Source organism: Penicillium robsamsonii (genome assembly GCF_028829455.1).
Source record: "Penicillium robsamsonii strain IBT 29466 chromosome Unknown utg000001l_segment0_segment0, whole genome shotgun sequence".
Classification (NCBI taxonomy): domain Eukaryota; kingdom Fungi; phylum Ascomycota; class Eurotiomycetes; order Eurotiales; family Aspergillaceae; genus Penicillium; species Penicillium robsamsonii.
The window spans coordinates 2,741,718-2,756,662 of record NW_026643219.1 but is presented as its reverse complement, the minus strand read 5'-3'; the positions used below and the strand labels follow the sequence as shown (position 1 = coordinate 2,756,662).

The 14,945-nt window shown below is 48.9% G+C and overlaps 5 protein-coding genes across 5 annotated transcripts; 4 read left to right on the top strand and 1 right to left on the bottom strand.

The window, feature by feature from the left end:
• Positions 1 to 1,899: 1,899 nt before the first annotated feature.
• N7447_001085 (uncharacterized protein) lies at positions 1,900 to 2,331 on the top strand (the record flags this gene model as incomplete). The annotated part of the gene is made up of 1 exon (XM_057225361.1): positions 1,900 to 2,331. One exon carries the CDS (start codon positions 1,900 to 1,902, stop codon positions 2,329 to 2,331), a length of 432 nt encoding a protein of 143 aa, XP_057089377.1.
• Positions 2,332 to 3,869: 1,538 nt separating this feature from the next.
• N7447_001084 (sigma-70 region 2 family protein) lies at positions 3,870 to 5,842 on the top strand (the record flags this gene model as incomplete). The annotated part of the gene is made up of 2 exons (XM_057225360.1): positions 3,870 to 4,629; positions 4,689 to 5,842. The coding sequence occupies 2 exons, from the start codon at positions 3,870 to 3,872 to the stop codon at positions 5,840 to 5,842; spliced, it is 1,914 nt and encodes a 637-aa protein (XP_057089376.1).
• A 494-nt stretch (positions 5,843 to 6,336) lies between these two features.
• Positions 6,337 to 7,784, bottom strand: N7447_001083 (uncharacterized protein; the record flags this gene model as incomplete). The annotated part of the gene is made up of 2 exons (XM_057225359.1): positions 6,337 to 7,552; positions 7,615 to 7,784. 2 exons carry the CDS (start codon positions 7,782 to 7,784, stop codon positions 6,337 to 6,339), a joined length of 1,386 nt encoding a protein of 461 aa, XP_057089375.1.
• Positions 7,785 to 8,146: 362 nt separating this feature from the next.
• On the top strand, positions 8,147 to 9,413 carry N7447_001082 (uncharacterized protein; the record flags this gene model as incomplete). The annotated part of the gene is made up of 4 exons (XM_057225358.1): positions 8,147 to 8,201; positions 8,324 to 8,428; positions 8,514 to 9,229; positions 9,306 to 9,413. The coding sequence occupies 4 exons, from the start codon at positions 8,147 to 8,149 to the stop codon at positions 9,411 to 9,413; spliced, it is 984 nt and encodes a 327-aa protein (XP_057089374.1).
• A 1,103-nt stretch (positions 9,414 to 10,516) lies between these two features.
• On the top strand, positions 10,517 to 14,344 carry N7447_001081 (Male sterility NAD-binding; the record flags this gene model as incomplete). The annotated part of the gene is made up of 1 exon (XM_057225357.1): positions 10,517 to 14,344. One exon carries the CDS (start codon positions 10,517 to 10,519, stop codon positions 14,342 to 14,344), a length of 3,828 nt encoding a protein of 1,275 aa, XP_057089373.1.
• Positions 14,345 to 14,945: the final 601 nt, after the last annotated feature.

Here is a 14,945-nt window from a genome sequence, read left to right as displayed (position 1 = left end):
AGCCCCTTGATCTTAGGTACAGGAGCTAAATGATCAGCTGGTCGCATATGTACGCAGTAGTTTATATTGCGCTGCAGGACCGGGCCAATGGTTGAAGCGAAACTTATCCTACACATAGGAAAGATGGTCCCAAAGCTATGGATCTTGCTGCTCTAGGCAAGTGATACTAAAGAAGTAATTGATTTTCTTTTTCAGAGGAAGATGCCGCGTCTGTGGTAGCTCCATTGGCGATTAGGAATGTGCCCGTGCTACACGGCGGTCCCCGTGAAGCGCAGGTCCCTGGGGCACTAGGACTGCAGCAGACTGACGAGCTAAGGGGCGCGAACCACTATCCCGATAGACATAGGTACTTACTCCGTATATATGTAGGTATAGCTAAAATAGAACTCGGGACAGACCAGTTTCTACTTTGTAGACACCCAGCTCTGGTTGTGTTTGAGATTGACTCTCCTAAGTACCCTAGACTTCTATTTACCAGAGCTGTGTGGAATAGGGAATATTGTTTACATTCAGATGGGATTTAACGGCTAACAGAAGCGAGCCCTAAAATGTGAGGGAGGCGCTGGCGAGGGAAAAGCCCAAAAGCCACTTCCCCCACCTGGGCACCAGGGCGGACTACATATCGCTCACGTTTATCCCGCTTGCCTAGATTCATTAAATTGAGCTTGTTCAACTAAGTGTCCAGCTAATCTAAATACAGTGTAAATTTACGCCGATAATGTAAGTTATTGTTCCAAAAACTTCGGCTCCGAATCTCCTCCTTTCTTTACCCCAGTCTTTGCCGTCAGTATGTTGACCTACCTCTAATATCATGAAAACGTTTTCCAATCTATTCTGTGTGGGGGCTACTTTCGTTTCCCCTTTCGTCTCGCTAGGATATCTTTTCCTTGCTTGCACATCGATCTGCCACGCTAGTTTTCCTGACACCTAGCTGTTTTGGCCCCCATGTAGAGAACATTCGACCGGCTATTTTGACCAATATATAGCGGGATAAAAGATAAAAATAAAAAACCGAGCTAGCCGACCTGCAGATACTGGGATGTTATCCTCTGGGCGTGTTGGTAGTTCCACTACCGTTTGCAGAGCAGAACTCCCCACATTAACACCTCCACTAAGGTGATCATGGCCCAAAGCAGTATATGCTCAGTTCCCATATAACACAACCTTGTTTCAATTGTCCTTTCTATTTCGAAACCGTTAGATCATTCAAGTTTCAGAGAGATGGGGTCAGCCTTCCATGCTTTATGGGTAGATCAAACTGCATGGCATTAAATATATTCAGGAATCCTTGACGATCATCAGGGGAGGTCCAACTTGCTACATAGATACCTTCAGAACCGGAAGATAGTCACATCCCGCCCTATTCAATTTGCATACATGCACTCGGTTTGCGATCTCCAAGAGATTAAAATTGCAATTGACACTGTGGATATCACAGCGTGGGACGTTAGTGGTAATCATACACGAGCCAGAGATAATATCCATAACCGATGTATGAATCTATACTAGTATATAGTACTGTGTATATAGTACTGTGTATATAGTACTGTGGGTAATGAAACTTGAATCACATCACCTGCATAGACGGGGTGGAAGGAATGGGACGAAAGAGCTTAGACCCCCTCAAAACTATGTCATGCCCATTGTAATTTAACAAAGAAACAAGCGAAGCCGTTGACAAACCAAGGACAATGACTTGTATAGACTTTACTGCGGAGTCTTGTCAAAGACTAGAGAAAAGCCATTGTAGACTGTCTTAGTATTCTCAACGTATAGAAGGCCTCAAATCCTTCACGTTCCTCTCCAAATCCACAGAGAGCATTTTTACACCGTCAATCAGCCAAAGCAAAAAAAAAAAAAAGAAATCAAAAACAACGCAATTCTGTACTAACTTGCAAAATGACATTCGCTTCTAGATTCCAAACGAGTGTATTCATGAATGGCAGGGGCCGAATTGCAGATCCTCACGACGACGTGCCGGACTTCTGCTGGGTCACAGCGCATTTGCCCGAGAGTATGTCGTGTGACCGGCAAAGTGACGAGGAGATTATGAACCTAGTACTTTGCAAGATCCAGATTGGGAATGTCATCATTGGTGATAGTGCCCTGCATAGTCTAGGGTTCTATTGCCTTTCGTTACCGGTAAAAGGCAGCCCCGGAAACACCGGTGAAGTTCTATCTTACGCTGAAACCCTTACAGAGTGGTGGCTCAAGCAGCTTCGGTTGGGTAGAGCCTGTCTTGACCAGTACAGTATTTTTCAAGCCACAACGCGCTCACTAGAGCACACTAATCTAGAGGATGTACCTCATGGATGGGGGCTGCCGCGGTAGCCCAGCAAACCAAGCAATGTTCTGTAGATTACTTCTCATGAAATTGGATTGGTAGGGCAGAGAGTGAATGGTTGTTATTTTTCCCCTCTGGACGGAAATCCCGGAACACGGCGAATATTTGCCGGTGATCGACTGAAAATTTACCCAAGAGGGCATGTCGGAAGCGTAAAAGGACAAGGTGGGGGCGGAGGATTGGGGATAGTCTCATAGTTTAAATTTCCGAAACTTGAGTCAGGTATAATATTGAGAGCTTAGAGTTTGGGATCTAATACCTGTAGCCTAGTAATTCTAACGTTTGTACGCCACTGGTATATTTGATAGAATTTGTACACATATTTCTCATATCTAAGAGGCATTTGTTAAAGGTTTCATTTAATATTGCATCGCTAGATATCAACTCTAGTGCAGTTAAGCGAGATATAATACAATATAGACGAGATGATCAGCAGATTTAGATAATAATAGCATAGCTCACCGTTGAACATGAAACTTCCCGAACTACCCCCCTGCAAAGATCTCCCTTTCAGCCCCCACCAAAAAAAAACCATTTAAATTTTCTTGGTCAACCTGTATCCATGCATATTACCCCTTGCAAAGGTTCCCTGCAAATCACAAACACCTCATAGTCATGCAATGCTTCGACCTGTATGCCAAGACACTAACGGACGGAGCTCCCCCGAGCCGAGACCCTATGGAGGAGGGTCTTGACACGTGCGGTTCTCCCCATATATGTGGTTCCACGGGTCCGCTTCAACGTTCACACGCGAGATATAAGATATTTTCAAATGAAACAGCTGTAGCAATGCACAAGGAAATACAGGACGATCCTTCTTCGATTTGCAACCTCATGGGCAACTCAGGACAATATGCAGATTACAGACCGGGTAGAGAGCCGGGTGTCTACCCGGGCACATAGAATTGATGATTCGACGATTCGACGACGGTGGAGCCTATCTACTTGCTGTAAACGATGGGATAGATCAAGACTAGCCTAATATGGAGGAAAAAACATGCCAAGTTGGTTTTGTCATGACCCCCTGTAGGGGATGATCTTATCGACCCTGAAGCCCAAGTTGGGGCCACAGTTCCACTACCATGCCGGCGCATTTGGCCCCCAAGCTATCAAGAGGTGTATCCCACCTACGCAGCTATCCTGGCTCTGACTCGCTACACTGTTGATCTCCACACGTGCCGACCGGATTCCTGGAAGGCCGCTATTCCAGTCTAGTCTAGTTCGTCAAAAGACGATGGGCGAGTGGAGAAGCACATCCCGACTAATCTGCTGTCCCTAGTTATCTGAATCAGAAAGTTACTATACTCCTTTTTACGTTAGAGCATGGGTTGAAGAGAGTGCCCCGCTGCTACTTGGGCATTCTATTATTGGATTCTTTTTCTTTTAAGAACGGACGTTCGACTCGGTTTGGACTTGCCCCGTCGATTATATCCAAACTTTCTCCATACCGTCTTTCCGTTACCCCACAAGGAGACGAACGGCTCCTGTGATTTGATTACACAGTCTCTATTGCTCAAACAGAAATATGTCATCCCCTCCTAGTAACGTCAGCAATGCGCCGGACCCATCCCCTGTGCGATGGCAATTCATCGACTCTTCGAACAATAGTCGATCCAACTTGACCCAAGTAAAGCGTCATGTTATGCAAGAATATATGCGCCAGAAGAAAGGCGGTGCTCGTCAGAGTGAGAGTGAAGAGGAACAACCGCGAGCAAAACGTGGAAGGCCCAAGAAGACTCGGGCTGCGATTCGAAAATCAGAGAAGAAAGTGAAATCAGACGGTGACTACAATATCGGTCAATTTCGAGCAAGGAGATCAACGAGGAAGCAAGTCACATACAAAGAAGACCTGATTGTCCAGGTTAACCGCGATATGTTTGCTTCGAATCCTATCTCGTCGGATCCTTCGTTGATTGTATCCGATGATATGTCCTCGTTTGCCCCTTTCCGACCATCTTCTGCCCAGTCTCACGATCTTCCTCTTCCACTGGATGGCTTTGTAGATGTACATTCACAGAGTTCACCAACCCCTGAGCTATATTTTAACAACATCGCATGGTCATCACCCTCCACGGTACCATATCAGTTCGTGCCATCACCAAGTACCATTGTGAGCGATGCGCAAACCAACCCATTTAACGCTCTTCCTGTAGAGTTGGGTCGAGATGGACACAGGGTATTTGACTCCTATGTGAATGATGTGCCAGCCTGCTCCTATGGAACCCCTTACCGGTCACCCATAGCCAACGGTTATACATCGGCCTTTGTGCCAGAGACAACGAAAGGTACCGTCACATCTCCAAAACACCATTCTCGTACATGCAGCTAATACATCGTAATAAAGGGGAAATCCAAAATTCTCTTCTTTGCAGAGACCGTGCTGTCTCCATGCTCCGGGAGTCACGCTCCGACATCCCCCATGACATCTCCGATGCTGCAATCATTGCCTGTCTGAATGCCGCATCCTTTGAGAAATGCGACCACCGACTAGGTCACAAGGAGATAAGCTCGGCGCATATGAGAGCTGCACGCGAGATGATACGAGCGCGCGGTGGTCCCGCTGCATTCGCAAATACTCGCATCGGCATGATGATCAATTGGGAAAACCCCATCCTGCCAGGATTTGAGACCCACGGGCCCAACTTCTTCTATGAATACGACCAGCATACCCCAGTCTCATCTGAGACTTTAGCATCACTACCCCATCCCATTCCAGTCCCCCATTCAATGCCCTCTCCGCCATATTCCACTTCCTCGGCTTTCTCAGAAGTCTCGCCCAGCCCCGAACCTCGAACACTGCTCCCACCAAACTTCCAATCAATCCCAATTGACGAGACCAAATTTCAATGCGACGAATTCCTTGACTTCCTCCGACGCTGTGAACAACTCGCCTTATACCAACGCGACAACCCCCAATCATCGTACATTACCCGCCACACCGCAGTTCAGGAAACATCCATCCTGAACCAAATCCTCGCCGCACCCCCAGGCGCCCGATTCCCCACACCAGCCGACCGAAAACAAACGGTCACCCGCTTAACAGCGTTGATAACACTCAATGCCGCGATGTGGGATTACCGTAACACCCCAGCGCGCGCAGCAATCTTCCTCGACACACTCGAAAAATCCTTGGTCGGCAGCGAAGTCGGGATGAACGGCTCCGTCGACGCCATGCTCCAAATCCTGCTCGATTGCACCGACGGCACTGCTGATAGCTGGTCCACGAGTGCCGACGGCTTTGCTGCCGCTGGCCCGGTAGAGGAACTCCCAGATTTCTCTCAGTACTTTCTGACTGCTACTTCGCCCTCTGCGCGCCCGTGGTTTACGGATCATATGTTGAAGATTGCTAGTCGGTTGAGTGCCCTGTCGCGGTACCGAGTTAATGAGTTTTTGTTCTCGTGTTTGACCCTCCAGGTGCAGGAGCCGTCGGCGGGTCTCTGGGAGGAGGATCTTCGTCAGGAGATCCTTGATCAGCCGACTACCTATCTTATGCGCTAATTCACTGAGTGATGTATACCACCGGCCTTGGCCAGATGACTGTATTTGTTTTTATGTTTTCACATGTATCTTTTTTCTACCCTTTTGTACCACCTTTTGGGTTTTTCTTTTGTATATACCCTCGCTATTACTTATAACATATTGTGAATTATTAATGAATTTGGGACATTTGTAAAAAATACTGTGCTAAAGTATATGCATTCTTCATAAATCTGTATCCTTGTATGATTATGTAGCGCTACTTACTCGCTCCCTTGTATCTCTCATAGTACCACCAGTAGTATCACCAGTAGTATCAGCACTGCTGCCACCACCCATCAACTCCTCATTTGTCGCCTGGTTAGACTTATGGCCCCAATCTGCTTGAGTTTTTCGGTGTCTTCAAAATCACCATGAATGTGACGACCTCTTAATTCAAAACTATCCAAAATATTAAAGTGAAGACAAAATACCAAAACAAAATAAACTTTACATCTAATCTTCCCAACAAAGCCCTAGATATAGATCGCCAGCATCATCACCATCATAGTACCCACGACCTGCATCATCAATAATTGGGTACCTACAGATGCAGCCCCTGTATACACCGAACTCACTGTACTTGTCAGAATAGAAACAGCAGTCGTGGCCATTCCACTAGGGTGGCTTCTGGGGAACCACAAGTGAGTCGAGGAGGCAGAGACAGCCCCACTAGATCCAGTTCCAGAGCCCCGGTGTAGAGCATACAAAGAGGGAGCCGCGGTGGGCGCAGCGGTGTTGGTCTGGGTCATCACGATAGTCTTGATGTACCCGGTACAGGTATCATTGTCAGAGCAAGATTCAACGATGATGGTCGTGGTGTGGACTGTGTCTTTACCTGGGCCAGATTGAGAACCGGGAGTAACGCCAGTAGCTCGAGGGTTTGCAGCGACTGGGTAGATAGTAGTTGCGACAGCGAATGGCTCGGTGGTTGCATGGAAGGTTTTTGATCTCAGAGGATAATCGGTCACAGATTCAGGGCAGGCAAGAACGGTGGATATGATAGTAGTGAAGACAGTAGATGTCGTCAGCGAAGAAGCGTTACCATCTCCAATTACTTCAGTGACAGATGGAGGTGCAGTGTGCTTAGTAGGCACAGCGCCGTTGGTATTAGTAGCATCGGCTACGGGGCAAACCGTCGTGGAAACAACCAGGGTTTCAATGACTACGTGTGTGGGCTTTGATTTCAGGGGACAAATGGTCACCGAAAATGGACATGCGGTAATGGTGGCAGTGCGAGTGGTATAGACGATGGAAGTTGTAAGGTCTGAGCCACCAGCATTTCCAGTGGATAGAGAAGCAGGTGCTGTCTGGGTAGGGCCGGTGGTTTCAGTCACAGGGCAGATTGTGGTGGATACCAAAATTGTCTCTGTAGCCACAAATATTGTCTTTGAAGTGGCAGGACAGTTGGGGACTGTAATAGGGCACGCGGTGATGGTAGCCGTGCGGGTAGAAAAGACCGTAGATGTGGCCATAGAAGCGACAGTTGTAGTGCTACTATCAGAGATAGATGTCGAGATGCTGGCATGTGAAGAAGATAATCCAATCCCAGTGGTTGCTCCTTGGGAAGGAGAACCACTCACTTGCGAAGGCCCAGTTGAAAGAGAGCCTGTTGCAGATACAACAACAGATGGTTTAGTAAAGTAGGAACAGGGGCCGAAGTTGGAGTAGAGATCACGCTGGAAGCGAGAACTGCTGATTAATAACGAACAGGGCAAGGCTTGCGACTAGGCATAGGCCTAGGGATATAAGACCAATGATGGTGATTGTGGTAGCGGTGATGGTGATGATGATGCTGCTTATGGTGTGTCCCCACAGCAGCAGGAGTGAGAGTCACAGTAGGCTCGGCAAGAATTGTCGTGGCGAGACTGGTTTGGACAAATATTGCGGCCAAAATCCATCCCCGAATAAGAAAGGAACCCATATTGACCGTAGCCGAAAGGATTGAATGATTGACAGTAATATGATTAGATAGCAGCGAAAAAGAATGAGTGATCTGACACCCACAAATGACTGACTGATAGTTGGACTGGGAACGTAAAAAGAATGTAAGTATTTCAAGTCAAAAATGAAGCGATGAAGAGGAAATGTCTTCGTATATACATTGTCGCTTAGGGTTTCCATATTCGCAATACAGAGACGCCGACAACAACAAAAGAAAAGCTTAAGCGAACGTAGGCAAAAGAATCCGGTTCCTGGTTTTTCTCTTAAATTTGAGTTAAACTATTGACACCATTAACGCCTCCGTTCGCTTGCTTGTGCTAGCTTGTCTTGGATTTGTACATCATGGTGAAAATAGCCGGCCTAGACTCCCACCCAACACAAAAAGGAGAAGTATCTAGTGCGAGGATATTCCAATCAAACGTAATCCTCCGAATCATTTGAAGCGCATCTTGTGAAATATAAACATGACCATTCGTCACTTTGCCCTCGCGGCAGGCCTTCTACTCAGCTAAGTTTCAGCCAGCTCTCCATCAGCTAGTAGTCAAGTTCCTGTGGCCACAGCAACTTGCCGCACGGAGCTAGGACCTAGCTCGGTGAAGGTTGTGCCTACCACAACTATCACTCGTACGATTCATACCCGTACCCGTCGTTGTCCTCACAACAATTCTGGAAACCGTCACGGTCACCCCCGCTGTGTCGACCGAGATAGTGACAGGCTATGAAACAACTATCATTACCTCTACGGCTGATGCAATCACCGATATCTTCTTAACAACTTCAACTGAGTTTGATACTGCGGCATTGACTCTGACCCCTGCTCCAATCACCACAACCGTCGGCGAAGTCTTCTTGAGTACCTCGACCAGCACCTCCACCATTGCCACTTCTGCAGGCTTTACTCCAATTGTAGACACTTTGCCGCCTTCTGTTACTTTCAAGCGCTCGTTGGAAGAGAATGATGATTGCTCTCCCTGGTTAGATGATTGGAAGTATCCCCAAGCAGTAGTGTGTCATGTGAAGAACATCATCAAAGCCACAACTGTCTCCATTGTCATTGGATCACCCATCACCTCCACTGCGGTTACTCCTACCACCACAGTGACAATCACCACCACTATCACCAGCAGCTCGGTGGTTGTTCCCTCGGACGTCTCCACCACACTGAGCTTCAGTACCACCTCAACCATCACCGAGACAATGTTTGCTCCCGGTGAAACGAGTACCACCACTTCCACTACTACTGTTCTGGCGGGTACAACCACCACATCTTTCTACGCTGCCTGTGCCGCCAACAACATCGCTGGCAGTCCTCTTTCTTCAGACTACCGCCCGTTCGCAGGCAAATACATCTATGCACTCTTGTTCAGCAATGTCGCTGGTCGAGATATCATAGTTAGTAACACCGACTCTACATACGATTGCTCTGTCAGCTGCATAGTAAATCCCACTTGCGCTTTTTCCTAACATTTCGCGTCTTCGTCCTACTGCTATATGACTACAGGAAGCACGTGCTCTGCAGCTTCTAACTATGGCACGGCTTATATTCAAGATGGCACGAGTGATGTGCAAATTTCCAATGGAAATTGCGGACACGTGGGAGGTACACTAGCAGCTTTATAACTATTTATTGTAAATTACTCCATAGATGATGTAACATCAGAATTCAGTCAATATTCATGTACTGTCAATATATCGACCTTTCACTGTTCTCTATGGATAACCACGGGCGAAAACCTTGGAAGGCATCGCTTGTACAGGAGGCAAGATCTCGGGAAGTTCCGTACCGTACCACTAATCCTAGGTAGGCATGTGGGCACGTGGGTTGGTACATTGTATCAGACTACATGTTTTTGGTGACAATAAAGATAGACCTTTTTTTTTTTTTTTGCAAATGTAGATGGGTGTTCTGATTGATCTTTTTATCCAATGGTTCTGTTGATGGATTTGTCAAGGGCTCCATAAGTATGCGTCAGACAACGCCGATCGTACCAAGGTTCCTTAAGTTGTGCCTGAAGGTGAGGCCTAACAGATATTTGGAAAGGTTTGCCTCTTATATCAATGCCGTTAGTACATTCAAGAAGTAGAGAAGAACAGCCCGATGCCTAAAGTGGTCCGTGCGTTTGAGTGCCTGGATTTCAGGGATTTTCACACCTATATCGGCGCCCAGATCGGCGCCACAGCAGTTTTTTAGGGGACATTAATAAGAAATTTATTTTAAAACGCTATTAAGTCGCCACATTACAAACCTTGAAAGCTATGACGCTCTCAGGGGGACCCAAAGTGTTGGGAAAGGGGACTTTCACATGCAAATATTTAGGTGGGGGCCAAAATTACATGTGATTGATTATTGTTGAAAGGTATGATCTTGGATGAGTACAGAGTATAGAGAGATAATTGAACTATAATGAACCGGATATTTCACTACAACTATATAGGTAAATTGAAATAAGACCTCATAAACGATGTCGGGAGAAAACCTGGAGGTACGATAAGCCCGTTCGTGGAGATAACCCCACGCGACGGTGTCCCAGGGAAGGTTAATGGTTCCATTAGCTCTCGAAGCTCTTGGAATCTCAACAAAATTTCTGGGTTTCCCGGCTTTTTCTCTCGATATTGTACAGATTTCAATAACCACAACTTTACATTCATTTCCCTTCTCTTATTTAGTGAACTTCGGCAGCGTTTGACTATAGCGTGATTCTCCCTACCGAAATGGCTATCCTCGACATTACCAAGGATTTGCCCACACTCTTTAAGCGGCAGGTGAAGGCAACCCCAGATGCTATCGCCCTGGAAGATGAGACCACGACATACACATATACCCAGCTGGATCAAGAAGTTGAGACTCTTGCCAGTCGCCTACGAACCTATGGAGTGAGCCGCGACACCCTCGTGGGTGTGCTCCTTCCTCGCAGCGCACATTACGTGATTGCCTGTCTAGCAGTGCTCCGTGCGGGCGGTGCCTTCCTTGTTCTCGAATTGGCTTACCCCGCGGACCTCTTGGCGGATGTCATCGAGGATGCTAGCCCCGCCGTGATTATCACCCACAAGTCTGAAGCCGACAAAATCAAAGCGCCGGTGCCGCTAATTGCCTTGGATTCGCCCGTTGCCGATATCAATGGACACGCCAAGGAACCTTCTCCGTTGCCGGCAGATGACGATTTGGACCGCTTGGCGTTTGTGTCTTATTCGTCAGGAACAACGGGAAAGCCAAAGGGAATCGCCAATCCACACCGCGCCCCGGTACTATCATACGATCTGAGATTTGCAGTGCAGGATGTACAGCCAGGGGATCGGGTGGCCTGTAATGTCTTCTTCATCTGGGAGATGTTGCGGCCGCTACTACGGGGAGCTACGGTGGTCATCGTACCCGACGAAACGAGCTATGACCCCGCGGCTCTGGTTGACCTGCTGTCGGCTAAGAAGGTCACCGAAACGCTCATGACTCCCACTCTTCTGGCTACCGTTCTTTCACGTTATCCCCGATTCGGTACTCGTGTGCCTGATTTGCGCATTATTTGGCTGAACGGCGAAGTGGTGACAACTGATCTTGCCCGCAAGGCCATCAAAATTCTTCCCAATACCCGCTTGCTCAACTGCTACAGTGCGTGTGAAACGCATGAGATTGCCTGCGGAGATATCCGTGATATGGTTGATGGCGACTCTATTTACTGTCCAGTCGGCCCATCGATTGTTCCTTCACACACCTACGTTCTCAACGAGGATGGACAGGAGGTAGAGGAAGGCACATCGGGAGAACTCTTCATAGGTGGTCCTCTGTTGGCTCGGGAATACATCAACCTCCCCGAGACCACCGCCAAGGCTTTCGCTCCGGACACCTTTGATTCTACACCCGGTGCTCGTATGTACAGAACGGGCGATCTAGCCCGCAAGCTGCCTTCTGGGTTCCTTGAAATCACCGGCCGCGTCGGCGCAATGATTAAGCTACGCGGATATTCCGTTGTGCCGGCAAAGGTCGAAAGTGACATCTGCCAGTACTTGGCCGTCAGTCAGTGCGTGGTCACTGCGTACGGCGATGGACTGGAGCGACAACTGGTCGCATATGTTGTCCCCGATAAAGAGGCTGCCTCCGATCGCCCTTCGGTCGTGATCAACGAGTCCGGCCACAGCCCCAGCGCGCGTCGTGTCCTTGAGAACCGTCTTGCGCAATACATGATCCCAGCTCTCTGGGTTGCACTGGATCAGTTGCCTACTAACGAGGTCTCCGGCAAAGTCGACATGAAGAACCTCCCTTCACCTCGTAGCTCCAGCCCTAATGGCAGTGAGCAAAGCGCTGGGAAGGACCCGATTGGTCTCAGTGACATTGCGGCAATCTGGGAGGCTGTTCTGAAAGTCTCAAAGAGCCTGCTCAAGGCCGAAGATAATTTTTTCGATTTGGGCGGACATTCTTTGTCTCTGGCAGATCTGTCATCCAAGCTTTCCAGACGTTTCGGCTTCCGTGTTCCTATTCCTCGTCTCGCAGAGAACACTACTCTTTCCGGGCACTTGGAGACTGTGCGTGCTGTCAGAGATGGCCACACCGCAGAAGTACAAGCAAATCTGCCGGCAGTCTTGCTTTCCGATGCCACACTGGACGAGGACATTAAGCCCACAAATACCGCGATCACTTCAATCGCCTCGGCCGACACCGTGCTTTTGACTGGTGTGACCGGTTTCCTGGGCGCTTTCTTGCTCAATGATTTGATTGAGAGCACCTCGGCCAAGATCATCTGTCTTGTGCGTTTCAGCGACCCCGAGCAGGATGATCAAGCCGGAGGTGTCGCTCGAATCCGTAGGAACCTCCTAGACATGGGACTCTGGCGCGATTCTATTCTGGAGCGCCTCGAAATCCTACCAGGTAATCTTTCTCGGCCTCGACTTGGTCTGGGTCCGGAAGAATTCGAAAACATCGCGGCTCGTGTCCAGGTGATTGTGCATGCTGCGGCCACCGTCAACCTTGTTTACCCCTACGCTGCACTCAGGGGAGCAAACGTGGGTGGAACCAGAGAGATCCTTCGTCTGGCCGCCAAGGGTGGCGCGACCGTGCAGTATGTCTCTACCAATGGTGTCTTGCCATCATCTGGTCAGAATGGCTGGCCCGAAACTACCACTCTAGATGTGGAAGATGTCCCTAAAAAGCTGCTCGATGGCTATGGTCAGACAAAGTGGGTTGCGGAGCAGCTCGTTCTCAAGGCAGGTGAGCGTGGATTGCCAGTCAAGATTCACCGATGTGGTACAATCAGTGGTCACAGTGTCACAGGTTCCGCCAATGCGTGGGATTTGCTCACTGCATTGATCGTGGAATCCATCCAGCTTGGGTACGCCCCAGACGTGGAAGGATGGCGTGCCGAGATGACCCCTGTGAACTTTGTCAGCAAATCTATTGTCCATCTTGCCACTCAGACTCAGACAGACCAAACGGTGTTCCATCTCGGAGATCCTACGCCGGTCGATACTCGATCGGTCTTTGAGGACCTCAAAGAGCTTGGTTATGACACACAACCTCTTCCATGGGATGAGTGGGTCGCTCTGTGGTTCGAGAAGAGAGGCTCATCCAAGGGTGGCGATGGTTCGTTTACCGTCGACATTCTTCGCAGTGGCATGCCAACTGTTGAGTTCCTCCGAGACATCGTGGTCCTTGATAACGCTTTGACCAGGCCTTTCCGGGCCGTTGTCGAGCGTCCCAAGGTGGACAGTCTGTTGCTGGAGACCTACACTCGGCATTGGTTTGCTCGAGGATGGCTACCCCGGGCACCATCTCGTCAGCATGCCCTCAACCGGCCTACAGAGGTTGCGAAGGGGCCACTCAGCGGCCAAGTCGCTGTGGTGACTGGTGCTTCTTCGGGCATTGGTGCGGCGGTAGCAGCCGCCCTAGCCAAACAGGGTTGTGCTGTAGCCCTTGGCGCTCGACGCCTGGATGCTCTCGAGAGCACCAAGCGCAAGGTTGAAGCTCACGGCGTCAAGTGTATCCTCCGATCAACTGACGTCACAAGCAAGACTCAAGTGGACACTCTCGTCCAAGCAGCAAGTGAGGAGCTCGGTCCAGTCGACATCTTGGTTGCATGCGCTGGTGTTATGTACTTCACCATGATGGCAAACACACAGATGGACGAGTGGGAGCGCACAGTCGATGTCAACTGCAAGGGTCTCTTGCACGCTCTCTCTTCAACGGTTCCTGGTATGCTCTCGCGCGGCCGCGGCCATGTCGTCGCCATCTCCTCCGACGCCGGACGTAAGGTCTTCCCTGGTCTCGGTGTGTACTCGGCAAGCAAGTTCTTCGTCGAGGCCACCCTCCAAGCCCTTCGCCTCGAGACCGCAGGTGCCGGCTTGCGTGTGACGAGTATCCAGCCCGGCAACACTTCCACAGACCTGCTGGGCATGTCGACGGATACTGAAGCCGTCAAGAAATATGGAGAGCCATCCGGAGCGAAGATCCTCGATCCATCCGATGTTGCCAACTCCATTGTTTACGCCCTAACTCAACCTGAGCATGTCTCTCTCAATGAGATCCTTGTTGAGCCTCGTGATGAGCCTATTTAAGCGATATCGGCCCTTTACCACATGTTTTATGAGTTTTGTATGACTTGCTGTTAACTATTTGTTGCTAGTTATGATCTAGGGGTTTTGATTTGATCTACACAAAAATAGACGGCCACATAGAGGTAGAAGAGATATATTGTATAGAGTATTGAATACTAAATTTCCACACGCGCTTTGCCCATGCAACTCAAATCCATATGCTCCCATTCCATAGCCTGGACCGTAAAAAACCACAACAGCCGGGGCTCAATTCCACATCCAAGTTCTCAGCAAGACGAGTCCGTTTTTTCGACTTGGGAATAACATCAGTCCACCTACATTCAAAAATCAGCAACGAAACCGCAAATTCACCTCTGCGTAGCCCGCCTCAACAAAACCCTCGCAGATGAAACACCATACTTCTCCGCAACAACCCTAACAGGCCCCGCGTCAAACAACACCTGCAGGCGGCAACTCAAAAAAAGACTGAGAGTTGATTGGACATGTAATTGGGGATTAGCATAGTACTGGCGTTGTATACTGTATCCGCGGTTGTCTCTTTTGGGACTTTCCATAGGCTGAAGCCTACGAGGGGCATATCTTTGCCGGAGGCTAGAGTTGT